This window comes from Dromaius novaehollandiae, chromosome Z (assembly GCF_036370855.1).
Source record: "Dromaius novaehollandiae isolate bDroNov1 chromosome Z, bDroNov1.hap1, whole genome shotgun sequence".
Taxonomy (NCBI): domain Eukaryota; kingdom Metazoa; phylum Chordata; class Aves; order Casuariiformes; family Dromaiidae; genus Dromaius; species Dromaius novaehollandiae.
This window is the reverse complement of record NC_088132.1, coordinates 20,614,437-20,626,291: the sequence shown is the minus strand read 5'-3', so window position 1 is coordinate 20,626,291 and position 11,855 is coordinate 20,614,437. Positions and strand designations below refer to the sequence as shown.

Sequence of the window (11,855 nt, the reverse complement as noted above, 5' to 3'; positions counted from 1 at the left end):
GGCTGGAAGCGGAGCCCCCCCCCCCCCTCCGCGCACCGCTCCGCACCGCGCACCCCGGGGATTTCCCGCTTGCGAGGGGGAGAGCGGGGCCGTGGGGCGGTCGGAGGGCGAGGAGAAGAAACCTCACGCAGATGGCGACCCCCCCATCCCCTTCCTCCTGCCCCCCCCCCCCCCCCCCCCGCTTTCAACTTTCTCCCGGCAGAAGAGAGGGAGAACGAGGGATGTTTGCAAAACGTGGTAGTTCCCTCTGCGGTGCTGGATGGTGATTAGTAAAGAGGGAGGGCAGGGGAGGGGGATCTGGTGGAAAAGGAATGTGTTTGCAGGAGGAGGAGGAGTGTAAGCGATGATTGTGTAATTAAATAATTTAAAAAAAAAATCCTTAAGTCTCATTTGGGGAGAGAGCTGGAACGGGGTCCAGAGGGTGTAGCCGGCGAATTTTTCAACTTCCAAGTTTTGAACTGTGCGGGAGAGGGAGAGGGGGAGAAGGGCGCGAGCAAACAGGGAGGGAGCGAGAGGCAGAGATTTATCGTCTGAATTTTCAAGAGATCATTTTTATTATAGTGGGCGTTTGGAAAGCAGTCTCCTAACGTTGCCCACAGAGAGAGAGAGAGGGAGGAGGGAGGGAGGAGGGAGCGGATAGGCAGAGGCAGCAGGAGGCCGAGGCTGCCGCGAGAGGAGCCCGGAGACTGCGCGCTGCGGAGCCCTTCCAGCCTCGGGGGACGCTCAGGCTGGCTGCGGCTGGCTCCCGCACGCATGGTGGCTGCCGCGCAAAGTTTCGCCTGCCGTCACTCCGGGACTCTCCTCCTCTGCTCCGGGCTCTAACCTTGAACTTCTCGAGAGCGTGGCGACAGTGCCGCAACAGCCCACCACCAACTTCTTAAAAAAAGATTAAAAAAAAAAGGCCAAACAAAAAATCCTCCCGCCCACCCCCCTCGAGTCCTCCCCCCCTCATCTGCAAAACAGCCACCAGCAGCAGCAGCAGCAAAAGCAAGACTCCTGCGCCGCCGACTACAAGAGGGTTAAAAGTGTAGATTGGATTTCACCCCGGGAAATCTAGCGCACGGAGTGAACTTGAATCTTTGGCTATTTAAGGAGGACTGGGGTTTGTTGTGAAGTTGTGGTCATCCAGGGCAGAGCCCCGTCCTGACTGATTTCATCTTCCTTGGGTCTCAGATGACTGTAAAATGAATAGATGAAATTACTCCTTTTTGAGGCTTTTCTTAGGGGCTCTCCGGGCAGCGCGTTCTCAAAGCGAAGTCATGATGTATTCTCCAATCTGTCTCACTCAGGTATAGACGCGTTTTTTATTTATTTATTTATTTATCTATTTATTTTCACATGATTTTTATTTTTGTGTGTGAGTTGTTAATGAGCCATTGCTGGTAGTTGTAACGGGTTAAAGCACAGTTGTAACTAACTGCTTGTCAGCGCCAAACTCCTCTCGCAGCAGAGAACAGTAGAGAATAAACTGTACCAGGCCATTGTTTTGGGGAGATTCATTCAAAGTGTCACCCGTGGACAAATACTGTTAATTGTTAGTGCATAGAAAGCCAAAGGTTAACGAAATGGGAATGAGCGTAATTGCGCCAAAGAGCAGGTTTGAGAAGTATTGGTTTGATTGGAATCAAACGGTCTCGCCGTCTCTCCAGCTCGCCGGTTTGCGCGGACCCTCATAGCGGGGTTTAAAAGGAAAAGCGTTATTTTTGACCAAACCCCGAGCGCTGCCTGCTGCAGAGCGATGTCGTGCCGTGTTGGGGTCGCAGCCCATGGCCTGCCGGCGGGGCGGGCGGCGGGCGCGGCGGGACCGGGCTGCGGGGCGCTTTCCTGCGCGGCCGTGCGGGTTACGCACCCCCGCCCCGCTGCACCGCGCCTTGGGGGTGGCCGTGCTGCGCCGCGGCCGGAGCGCGGAGCGGCGCCGGGGGAGGCCGCGGGCGGGGGCGCGGAGGGCCGGGGGCCGCGGGGCGCCCGGCGGCGGGGTCGGCGCCTGCCCGCAGCGCGCCCCGGGGCGCGGAGGGAGGGAGGGAGGGAGGCCGGCGCGGAGCGCGCCTTGCGCCGCGGGCTCGGCGGGGGGAGCGGGGCGCCGGGGAGCCGCGTCTGCGGAGCCGGGGTGGTTTTGGGAAGCTTTTGTGAAAGTCTCTCTTCGGAGGATGTGATGCAAACTGATCAAGCGATAGCGGCTGGCTCCCACATTGGTGCAACAAATAGCTGAAGAAGAGGAAAATGTGCGAAAGTACCGTCCGGTGCTGTGGTGTCATTAAGCGACCGGCGGTGCCCTGGCAGTTCCATACCGACTAAATAAATACGATTTAAGCTATTCCGCGATTAGAAAGCGTTGCAATGCAGAAGGACTGAAGGGTTCATAAATTGTGAATGAAGATGAAAACAATGATAAGGCTTATTCAGTGATTGGATGCAGTCCTGTAGCTTTTTGGCTGACACATTTTTTATTGTTTATATTTTGTTTGGCATCTAAGTGTGATTGACTTAGATATGGATATTTTCAGCAAGCAAACGTGAACTTCAGTGGAGCAAAACCGGTACTATTGAAATATTCCTTATTTAAAAGAAAAATTAGTATTACACACAGGAGGCGTTTCGCGTAACAGATACACACATGCGTTTACAGGTACACACACAGAAATTATTACTTGCGGTTGAATCCGCCACAACTGGTGAAAATTAATCCTGAATAGGCTGTCCATTCTGGGAAATTATTGACAGGCAGTAAGACCTCTCTGCACAAGAATACATACCTAAGGCTAAAACGTAAGAAAGTAGTTTTTACCTTGTAAGTAGGCGATTTTTCACTTCCACCTCTGATACGCTGGATAGTTCATTTTGCTGTTTCCTGCTCTAATGACATTTTTTCTATGTCTTTGCTTTTTTGAACTTTTCCCCTCAAAGTTGTAGTAGATGTCATAATTTTTACAGATCTGTATTAAAATACCATACTTAGGCGTATGCAAAAGCATAATACTGCACTTTTACAGCAATAAGCACAAGAAAGCAGTTTCTTGCTTTCCTGTGTTAATAACTTCTACATAATGTTTTCCAGTCATGCTGTATCATGTGCTATGTAGAAACAGCTCACGTTTAATGACACATACATGGAACACGATTGCAGCAATTTGATTTTAATTTGGAAATGTTCTGTCTCTAGAATGAATAAGACATTTTTAGCCACTTTTCCTTTCCCTAAATTAAAAAAAAAAGATTACAGTAGAAGTGAGAATTTATACTTGTTATTTATTTATTTAACATAAAATATTGATGAATCTTATTTTAAGTTGCGATTGAGTTAAAATAGAGTTCTCTCTCTTGTTTTCTCCATCCATAAGACGCTATAGGGGCATGTTGATTGTGGTAGTATGTGCTCAGAACAAAATATTTTGGTAGAAGTTCTAAACACAGCACACCTGTTTGGACCAAGCTGCTTGCTAAAGCAGTAGTTCAGTTTGCGCCGAGGCTGCATTGTAGGACCTTTTAGAAACAAATCTAACCTCTAAAAGTATGGTTTTAAGACAAGCTGGTTGTCTTAACTGGAATGTTACCCATCACCATTTCAGTAAAAGTTTGGTTAGGTGTAAAATACCTATAAAGAAGAATGAAGACTTAGCAAATGCAACTTAATTTTTTTTTTTGGTACTTTTCTCTTCCTCCCCTATGTGCCCCTCTTTCACTGTTTTGGAATGAGTATAAACTCCATTTATCTCTCTTGCTGAGGCATGATAGGATGCAGTTACCGCATGCCTTTAAGTGCTTGGTCTCTTGTGATATTTTTACCATGGTTTATTTTTATAATACGGTGGTCCAGGAAACTCGAAATATGTTGTCATTTTCTTTTCTTGCTCAAATATATTGTTTTGCTGTGCACAGGGAAACAAAGGGAAATTGAGTACATGAGGTTTTCTGTATAAAATTTCTAGACTTCTGCCTTATATATTTACTTTATGGTCCTCAGTTCAAACTTGGATGAATTGATACAAAGTTTAGAAAAGCAGAAGGAAGAAGAAGGGTATTGTGTTTTTCCCTTTATCTATTCTGAAAAGAAAACCTGGCCTGTCCGTCATCATTATAACACAATTAGACTATTGGCATTTTAAAAATTTATTTACAAGCTACATATATATTTCAAAGTAACCTGCATTTTAGTTTAAATTGTCAGTGCACAGTGGTTCACCTGAGTCATTTATTATGACTTTTGAAAATCTTACCTCCATAAATCGCTTTATTGCAAGGGCAAGTATGGCACATGGGTAAGTGCCACATAAAAATCATTTTTCAGTATCGCCAATATGAATATTAAGGGAAGAAAAATCAAATTTAGCAGATAGCTTTGTAGGAGGTTTAGTAGAGAATGTGTGTGATTAATTGCAAATCTCCATTTAGAATCATTTTATGGGCACTTCTTGTCAAGTAATGTTTCATTTGAAAGAAATCCAGATGCACAATGAATGTCTCAAAGATATCTGATAATATTGCTTTAGAACAGGATGTTCTTTGCTTTGCTTCTCTTTCACACTCTTCCAGATATATTTATAGCTTTAGCAGTTAATGATATTATGAAAGAAAAGCCCGAACACAGTTAAAAAAAAAAAAGTTTTTTTTCACTCTTTTAAAAGCAAAACATTCAGCCTGTGGAGAACTGAATTAAAAAAATTCATGTGTTTCACTACATGAAATATTTATGCATTTAAAATACTATTGGTTATTGTTGGTAATACTATGTGCAGTCACTAAAGGTAAAGTCATTCCGAAACAGTTTGTTATGTTCATAGTAAAACTAGATTTGTCATATTCTAATAGTGCAGACTATTTCCATAGTAATTTTATTGCCATTTTAAGGTATAAATGCTGAGGTCTGTTTTTGATGTTGGAGAAATTATATTAGGACTGAAAATCTTTTCTTCCAAAGTCTATCAGCCCCCTACTTCCTCCCCCCCATCTGTTAGAGTTTCCAAAATCTGTAGTAAATCTGTTTTATTCAGTCTAAAATGAATTGGAAAGTTTTAACACCATGAAGTCTTTTTGCTTATGTTAAATTAAAATTTTATTAATATTTTATTAAAATGCTTTGATTAAGATGAGTTCTGCAGGTGAGAAAATAAACTTTCTGTAGTAGTTATAAATGAGGGGAAAAAAAGCATGGCATCAGAAAGCTTATGAAGATAGGGAAGTCTTATCATGGGCTGTGGTTACTCAGAGCAGTATTGCCTTCCCACACAAAGAACAGATTGTGGTTTAACTCTTTCCACAGCCTAGTTTTATGTGCCAGGAGAGTATCAGAGTTGTTCAAACCTCTGCTGAAAACTACTAATCAGTTTAATTTTTGCCTTTGTGGCCCTTTGTTAAGCATCATACTGTAATGCAATCATTTAATGTCCCGAATTGTGTTTGGATATTGTCCCTCCCTTTTTTTCTGTGAAGGTAACATGGCCATAGATAAACCGTTTGCAACTTTTCTGTTGTTTTCTGTTTAATTTGAGGGTGGGTAGGGAAGAGCAGTAACTAGGTTTAGTAGGTTTTTAACATTCAGGAAATTTGGAAGTTTGTTTGAAGATTTAAATACTAAATTTTTGGCCTGAAGGCCAGTAAGCTTCCACAATGGCAGGCTGAACTCTGTATAATTATGAGACCATTAGTTATACTTTCATCATTTTAACCTAATGGGGTTAATCAGGCTACTGATTAAATATAATTCATTCTCTGTCTAGCGGTGTAGCTAAAATACTAGTTTGTTAATTGTATTCCTGGATGTAATCGTATAAAAAGATAGAGTCTTAGTTTGATTGCTCTGTGTCGCTCAGTACGATGAACGGTGTGCATAATATTTAAAACCAAGTATGCGTACACACTGAGAGAGAGATACCTCCCCTAAGGTCTCCCTTCCAAGCCAAAACATAGCAATGTGTGATAAGCAGATCATGCTGTTTTAAACAGTGGGTTTGTTCACAGGAAAGAGGCATTACATTTTGGAAAGGCCTATTTAGATAGTAGCATGGATGTGTAGGATGGTACTTTAAGTAGACAAAATGAATTAATTTAATTGCTATAGGATGTGCTTGTAGATGACAACTAAGCATTACCTCCTTAATGCGATACATACTGCTACTAGGCAGAAGATAGGAACTTGCAGGTAAAGCCAGATGACAGGAAGGGATATTTTAGAACTGTAAATAAATTGCATGGATTTCACAAAAGCAGTGTTTGACCAGTGGTGCACTCGTAATGTCACCCTGCCACAGCATGCAGAAACACAAAGAATGCAAAGTTTGTGCCAAGTTGCCATTTTTCATTGTACACCTCAGATTGATTTTTAAGGGGTTTAGAATAATTGCCACACTCATGTGATCAGTTAACAAATTAACTGACTCTGTGGGGCTTCAAATCCCATAGTGGAGCTGCCGGAAGAACATTAGTGTAATTTTTGTTTTCAACTTCGTAAACTTCTATTTCACAGAGTTTGGGGGTGGTGGGAGGGAAGCCTGAAGAGCTGAAAGTACAGAAGCTTCTGTTCAGGATTTTTATGCGACATGCTGTGTCTTTTGCCCACTTTCCCTTACTGTATACTGGTTTCTCTAGTTACCACCACTGGAATGGTGCTGTTTCAGTGCTGGAATGTTGGACGTTTGATAAGAAAATGGATCAAGTTTAATGGCGCATGCTCTTTGTGCCACCAGCAGTCTCTTGCTGAGAGCATGCTCCAAAAGCGGGAACTGTGTGGCATTACACTGAGCATGTATATGCTTTGTGTTTCTGTACCACAGAGAAGAGAAATGAACTGTGGCATTCGCTTCGGTGTTCTGAACGTTTCTGCTCAGATTTTTTAAAATCGTATAGTGTCCTCTTTGTGCAATGGTACTTTTCTTGATGTTAGCCGTTCACTCAGATATTTAAATGTTAGAAATAAAACATCTTGATAGCATCTTTTTTTTAAATGATGTAGTCTGTGCAGCATTGTGGGATGAAGTGAGGGGAGGCATACAAAATAAAATCTTCACATGCTTCTTTCAAAGAGTGAAATGCGGGGAAAATGCGATTCTCTGTGTACTTTTGTCTGTCGCCTGACAGCGATAATAATTGCATACAAGATGTGCAGAAATTTGTGTAAATTTTAAGTAAATTTTTAGTCTTTATTCTCTCGATTCATCTTGGATTTCACTCTGAGATTTTCGGAAGTCTGTCGTGATGCTGCCTTGGTTGTGGGAACATACTGACTTTGAGTTTTCTTCTTCTCTTCTTTTTTTCCCTCCATTTCTTTCCACAGGATGAATTTCACCCGTTCATTGAGGCACTTCTTCCACACGTCCGTGCAATTGCCTATACGTGGTTCAACCTTCAGGCTCGAAAACGCAAGTACTTTAAAAAGCACGAGAAGCGGATGTCAAAGGACGAGGAAAGAGCAGTCAAGGATGAGCTACTTAGCGAGAAGCCCGAAATTAAGCAGAAGTGGGCATCCAGGCTCCTCGCCAAGCTGCGCAAAGATATTCGCCAAGAGTTCCGGGAGGATTTTGTGCTCACGGTGACTGGGAAGAAGCACCCATGTTGTGTATTGTCCAATCCTGACCAGAAGGGTAAGATTAGGAGAATCGACTGCCTGCGACAGGCTGACAAAGTCTGGCGTCTGGATCTAGTTATGGTGATCCTGTTCAAAGGCATCCCCTTGGAAAGTACGGATGGAGAGCGGCTCATGAAATCCCCACATTGCACAAATCCAGCACTTTGCGTCCAGCCACATCACATAACAGTATCAGTCAAGGAGCTTGATTTGTTTTTGGCATACTACGTGCAGGAGCAAGGTAGGAAGCAGACTGTCGTGTTTTTTATCTTAGTGTGTCAGACTTTGATTCCAAGTTGCCCTGTTTCCCCTAAGGGAGATGAGACGTTCCAGTGAAACGTTATTCCGTGGTCGATATATGTAATGTGGGTACAGATACATATGTAAATCAGCGTGTATACATATATACATATGCACACTCTCTTACATACCTATGTAAATGACATAGGTGTTTGACCTATGTGCGGCGTTCTCTTTCAAGAGAGGGTAGCCCATACCAAAGAAGTACTTTAGTTCCTCTGAAGTTGCCATTTTTGTGGCAGTATGTTGTGTATTTTTTCCAACTACAACTTCAGAAAATGTTCTCCTTTTTTTATAGGCTTCTTTTCCCCCAGTACTGTTAGCAACAGATGCAGGTATGTGCGGCTGCACAAATGCACAGATAGTAAAAATAGTTATTCTCATCTTTTTAGCCACTTTTTAGCTACTTTAGCTATAATCAACAATTTGTCCTTAAACGGATAAATCTGCAATTACTTTGAAAAGCAGATTTTCTCACCATTACAAGACAGAACACAAAATAACTGTATCAAAGACATACTGCTTTGTAAATGCTGTATGTATTCAGGATTATGCCATACAGTGCTTACATTTTATTCATATTTTGCTTCACTAGCTCATGTCACTTGTCTGAACCTTACAACAAAGATCCACGTTGCTATATTTCCAGAGAATTTTCTGTGAAAATTCTATTTTCATAATCACACTGGTATACTGATTTTATTTGGCAGATAATTAAAATATGGGAAGCTGCAGGTATGGTAAGGAAGAGCTACTTCAACTTAGCTTTACTGAATTAAAAGCAAATCAGCCCATGATAATTATTTATCGGGAAAAACCTGCGAGTTGTATTATGTATTCAGATATCGATATTCATATGCTGGTCCTATAAATCATAAATGGATGTGAGCAGATAAAGGTTTTCTCAGGTTCTAAGCCTTGTGAAAACCATTTTCTCTGTGAAGGGTCATTTTGGTTCTTTTTGATGATTGTTTCATTGTCTAGAGGTCTTCATATTGCTTACTGATAAGCAGTAATAAAGCATTTCTTTTTTAGCCGCAAATCTAAATGAGGGAAAGTTTGAACGGCCGCAGTTGGTGGGCCATTTCACAACTTGGCCTGGCGGTAGGCAGAAATGGCCTGCAGAAGGGCAGATGGTAGGCTGTTATCTGATGCTCCATGCATAACTGTGGGATTTAAATGAAAAATAAACCATATGGATTTTATTAATAACAAAAAAGTAAAATTGCACATGTGTTTGTTTGGTTATAGGTTTTTGTTATCATCTGTGTGTATTCATTCTTTCCGAGAAAAGATACACAACACAAACTTTTACTTTTAATGAATTTGTGCTTTAGAATTCAATTATCCAAATGGTGTTTTATGTTTACACGAACGTATAAATGCAGTGCAACTTTTTAGATTATTCGTTGTGAAATAATATGGTTCATTGTCTTTCCTCCTGCTTGTATTTATTACTTTTTTTTTCCCCACCGCAGTAGACAATGTATACAACACTTGAATGTTTTGCAGTGACTTTAAGTAGCTGCGCAGTCTGGTTAATCTGATCCCCAATAACGCTTGCTGTGACAGCATCAAAGAAAGTATCTTAACTGTGTATGATTTGTACCATTCAGCTGCTTTTGTGCAGGAAAAGTCAAATGGTATTTTGAATACATACGTTTCAGGACGTAGCTCACTGATTAGTTCTGACGCGCTTACCTCTCCGTGACAGTCAAAACTACAAAGGGAGGCAAAATAGTTCAAGTAGCTCTTGAGCCAAAGAAACTGGGGTCGGTGTACCCTTAAACGATGTGGATTTTTAAGGTATGGGAAGCCTGTAACTCAAAATAGGAGAAAAAACTGCAGAGCAGTTGCCGATTTTATTAATTTAAATGGTCAGAGGGTAGGAGTATATTCAAAACATTTATCTAAATAGGAACAAGTAAGATTAGCATACTGTAATGTTATGGCTTCCATAGTCATAAGAAACTGTCAGAAGAGAGTACACTGGCAGATGAAGCTGGCTGATTTCTTTGTATCAAGTCACCCTTAGTAGACCCTTTTGTTTATTGTAAACTGCATGTATTTTGTATCTCTCTTGCTGCTTTGCAGTAAATCTTCTGCTAACATCTGGTGGCTCTCTTCTTGAGGAAGTCATATTAAGTTATCTTAGTATTTTTTTTTCCTTTTGTCAAACTTTGATTCTCTGTCCTCTTTGAAAGCAGGTTAATTGTGGCACTTTGTAGTGCACTTGATTAAGAATACCGGGCTTTGTAAAAGATAAGCGTGAAGTCAATCAAAATGCTGCATCTTACTCATTCTGTTTTGCTTTTTATTTCTCTTTTAGAGTATAAAAACCTGAGTAATGGTGTCAAACAAAACTAAATAGAGAAACAGAAACAATTCAGTCCCTGAAAGAAATATGAAGAGGGAATTAGCAGAAAAAATGAATAAAGGGGCAAAGTAGTGTGTTTTTTGTTGCTTAAAAAAAAATAAAGGGGAGAAAAAAGAGGAGGAAGGATAGTTTGAGTGCCAGTGATGGTTGCCAGTGGCACCAGGATTGGCATCAGACCCTCTTTGTTTAGCCTAGGATGCCTGTGATTTGTTGGTTGGCATCCGCATTGCAGTGCAGAGTAATGTTACAATATATTGACAATTTCCAGATCTAGAAGTGTCAATAATCCTTTCACTTCCTTATAAAAAGAGCTTCTACTTCCATGTCTGTCTTGAAGGAAGAAATAAGGACCAACGTATCAAGCTTTGTCCTTGACCAACTTCATGGGGTTCTCCTTTTTGCTCCTCTCCCTCAGCCTTCAGCCTCTTTTCCCCTCTGCTTTCACCTGCTTGTGTTTCAGGATCTTAAAAAAAAAAGAAGTGGTTTGGCATAGGTTGCAATGCAGTTCCTTTGACTGAAATGGAGAAGGAAAGTGGGAGCTACACACTGTGATCGATCGGTGTTTAGCATCAATGTTGTCTTTAACGATAATACATTTCTATGGGGTTCTGCTTGTTCTGTACCTCAGGGTCCCCCCGCCCCCCCCCCCCCAGTTTTTTTTAAAAAAAGCCCAAACCTTGAAAATGACAAGATCGTTGCTTCTATTGACAAAACCATATTTTTGTCAGGCACCGGACAGCGCCCATGGCTCGGTCCGAAACGCGCCTCAGCCCCTATGAAATCCTTTGGTGGCATCTGACTGCACCAGCGCGGGGCTCGTGCTGCCGCCGCGGCCCCGGGAACCGCCATTTTGTTCGTCAAGTGCCAGGAGAGCAGAAAAAAAAGGCAGACAATGTGCTCGGTGCCAATAATGGTTGCCAGTGGCACCGAGGTTGGCATCAGACCCTCTTTGTCTCGTTGCTGAATGCCTTTGATTCGTTGGTTGGCATCCGCATTGCAGTGGGCACATTGGAAAGTTTTTGACAATCGCTGAATGAAAGCCGCAGTACTTGTTTGCTGCAACAGAACCCAGATAATATAAATCCCTTCTCCTTATAGATGTTTTGCTTAGTCTTACAATGGCTGATGGAAAAAAAAATTGCATCGCTGTTTTTTCTAAGACGTATCTGCAGCAATGTGTCTCATCTGCAGAATTCCTAATACCGCCGTTGTCTCCGCTGTTCTTATTTTCTGCATGCATAAGTAAAACGCAAACTTGCTGTTACATATTTGAACATGTACTGAATGAAGCATAGCTGACCCTGAGAAATGTTTTGGAAGCCTGAAGGGCTGAAGCGGTGGTAAATGTGCTGAACGTCTGTAAGTGTTTTAATGCGTGCGCCTCTCACAGAACATTTCTCAGATCAGTCATGTTGCTGTTTACAGTCTCCTTTGTCCTTGTCTAAGAGTGATATAACTGGGGGGAGCCTGCATCCCCAGCCGTTGATAAAATCTGAAGTCGAGGGGATGATCTTTTAAGCTGTCCAAGAAAGAGAGCGAAAGATAGATACAGATCTTGTTAGTTTGATGCTGTTCAGACAACTTTTGAATTTTTTAACTTCTTAAAACATCAAGATGCTG

The 11,855-nt window shown here is 41.9% G+C and overlaps 1 protein-coding gene across 9 annotated transcripts in view; it reads left to right on the top strand.

Moving 5' to 3' along the window:
* Positions 1-368: 368 nt before the first annotated feature.
* Positions 369-11,855, top strand: part of NFIB (nuclear factor I B) — a 177,261-nt gene continuing 165,774 nt past the window's right edge. For 6 of the 9 annotated variants that reach the window (XM_026097877.2, XM_026097876.2, XM_026097873.2 and 3 more), the window contains exons 1-2: positions 370-1,289; positions 7,268-7,799. In XM_026097877.2, coding sequence (XP_025953662.1) covers positions 1,260-1,289; positions 7,268-7,799 — 562 coding nt within the window. In that variant the 5' untranslated portion in view covers positions 370-1,259. Of the gene's footprint in view, positions 1,290-6,719; positions 6,859-7,267; positions 7,800-11,855 lie in introns of those variants that run through there. The other 3 variants (XM_064501529.1, XM_026097878.2, XM_026097874.2) reach the window with 3 other exon arrangements.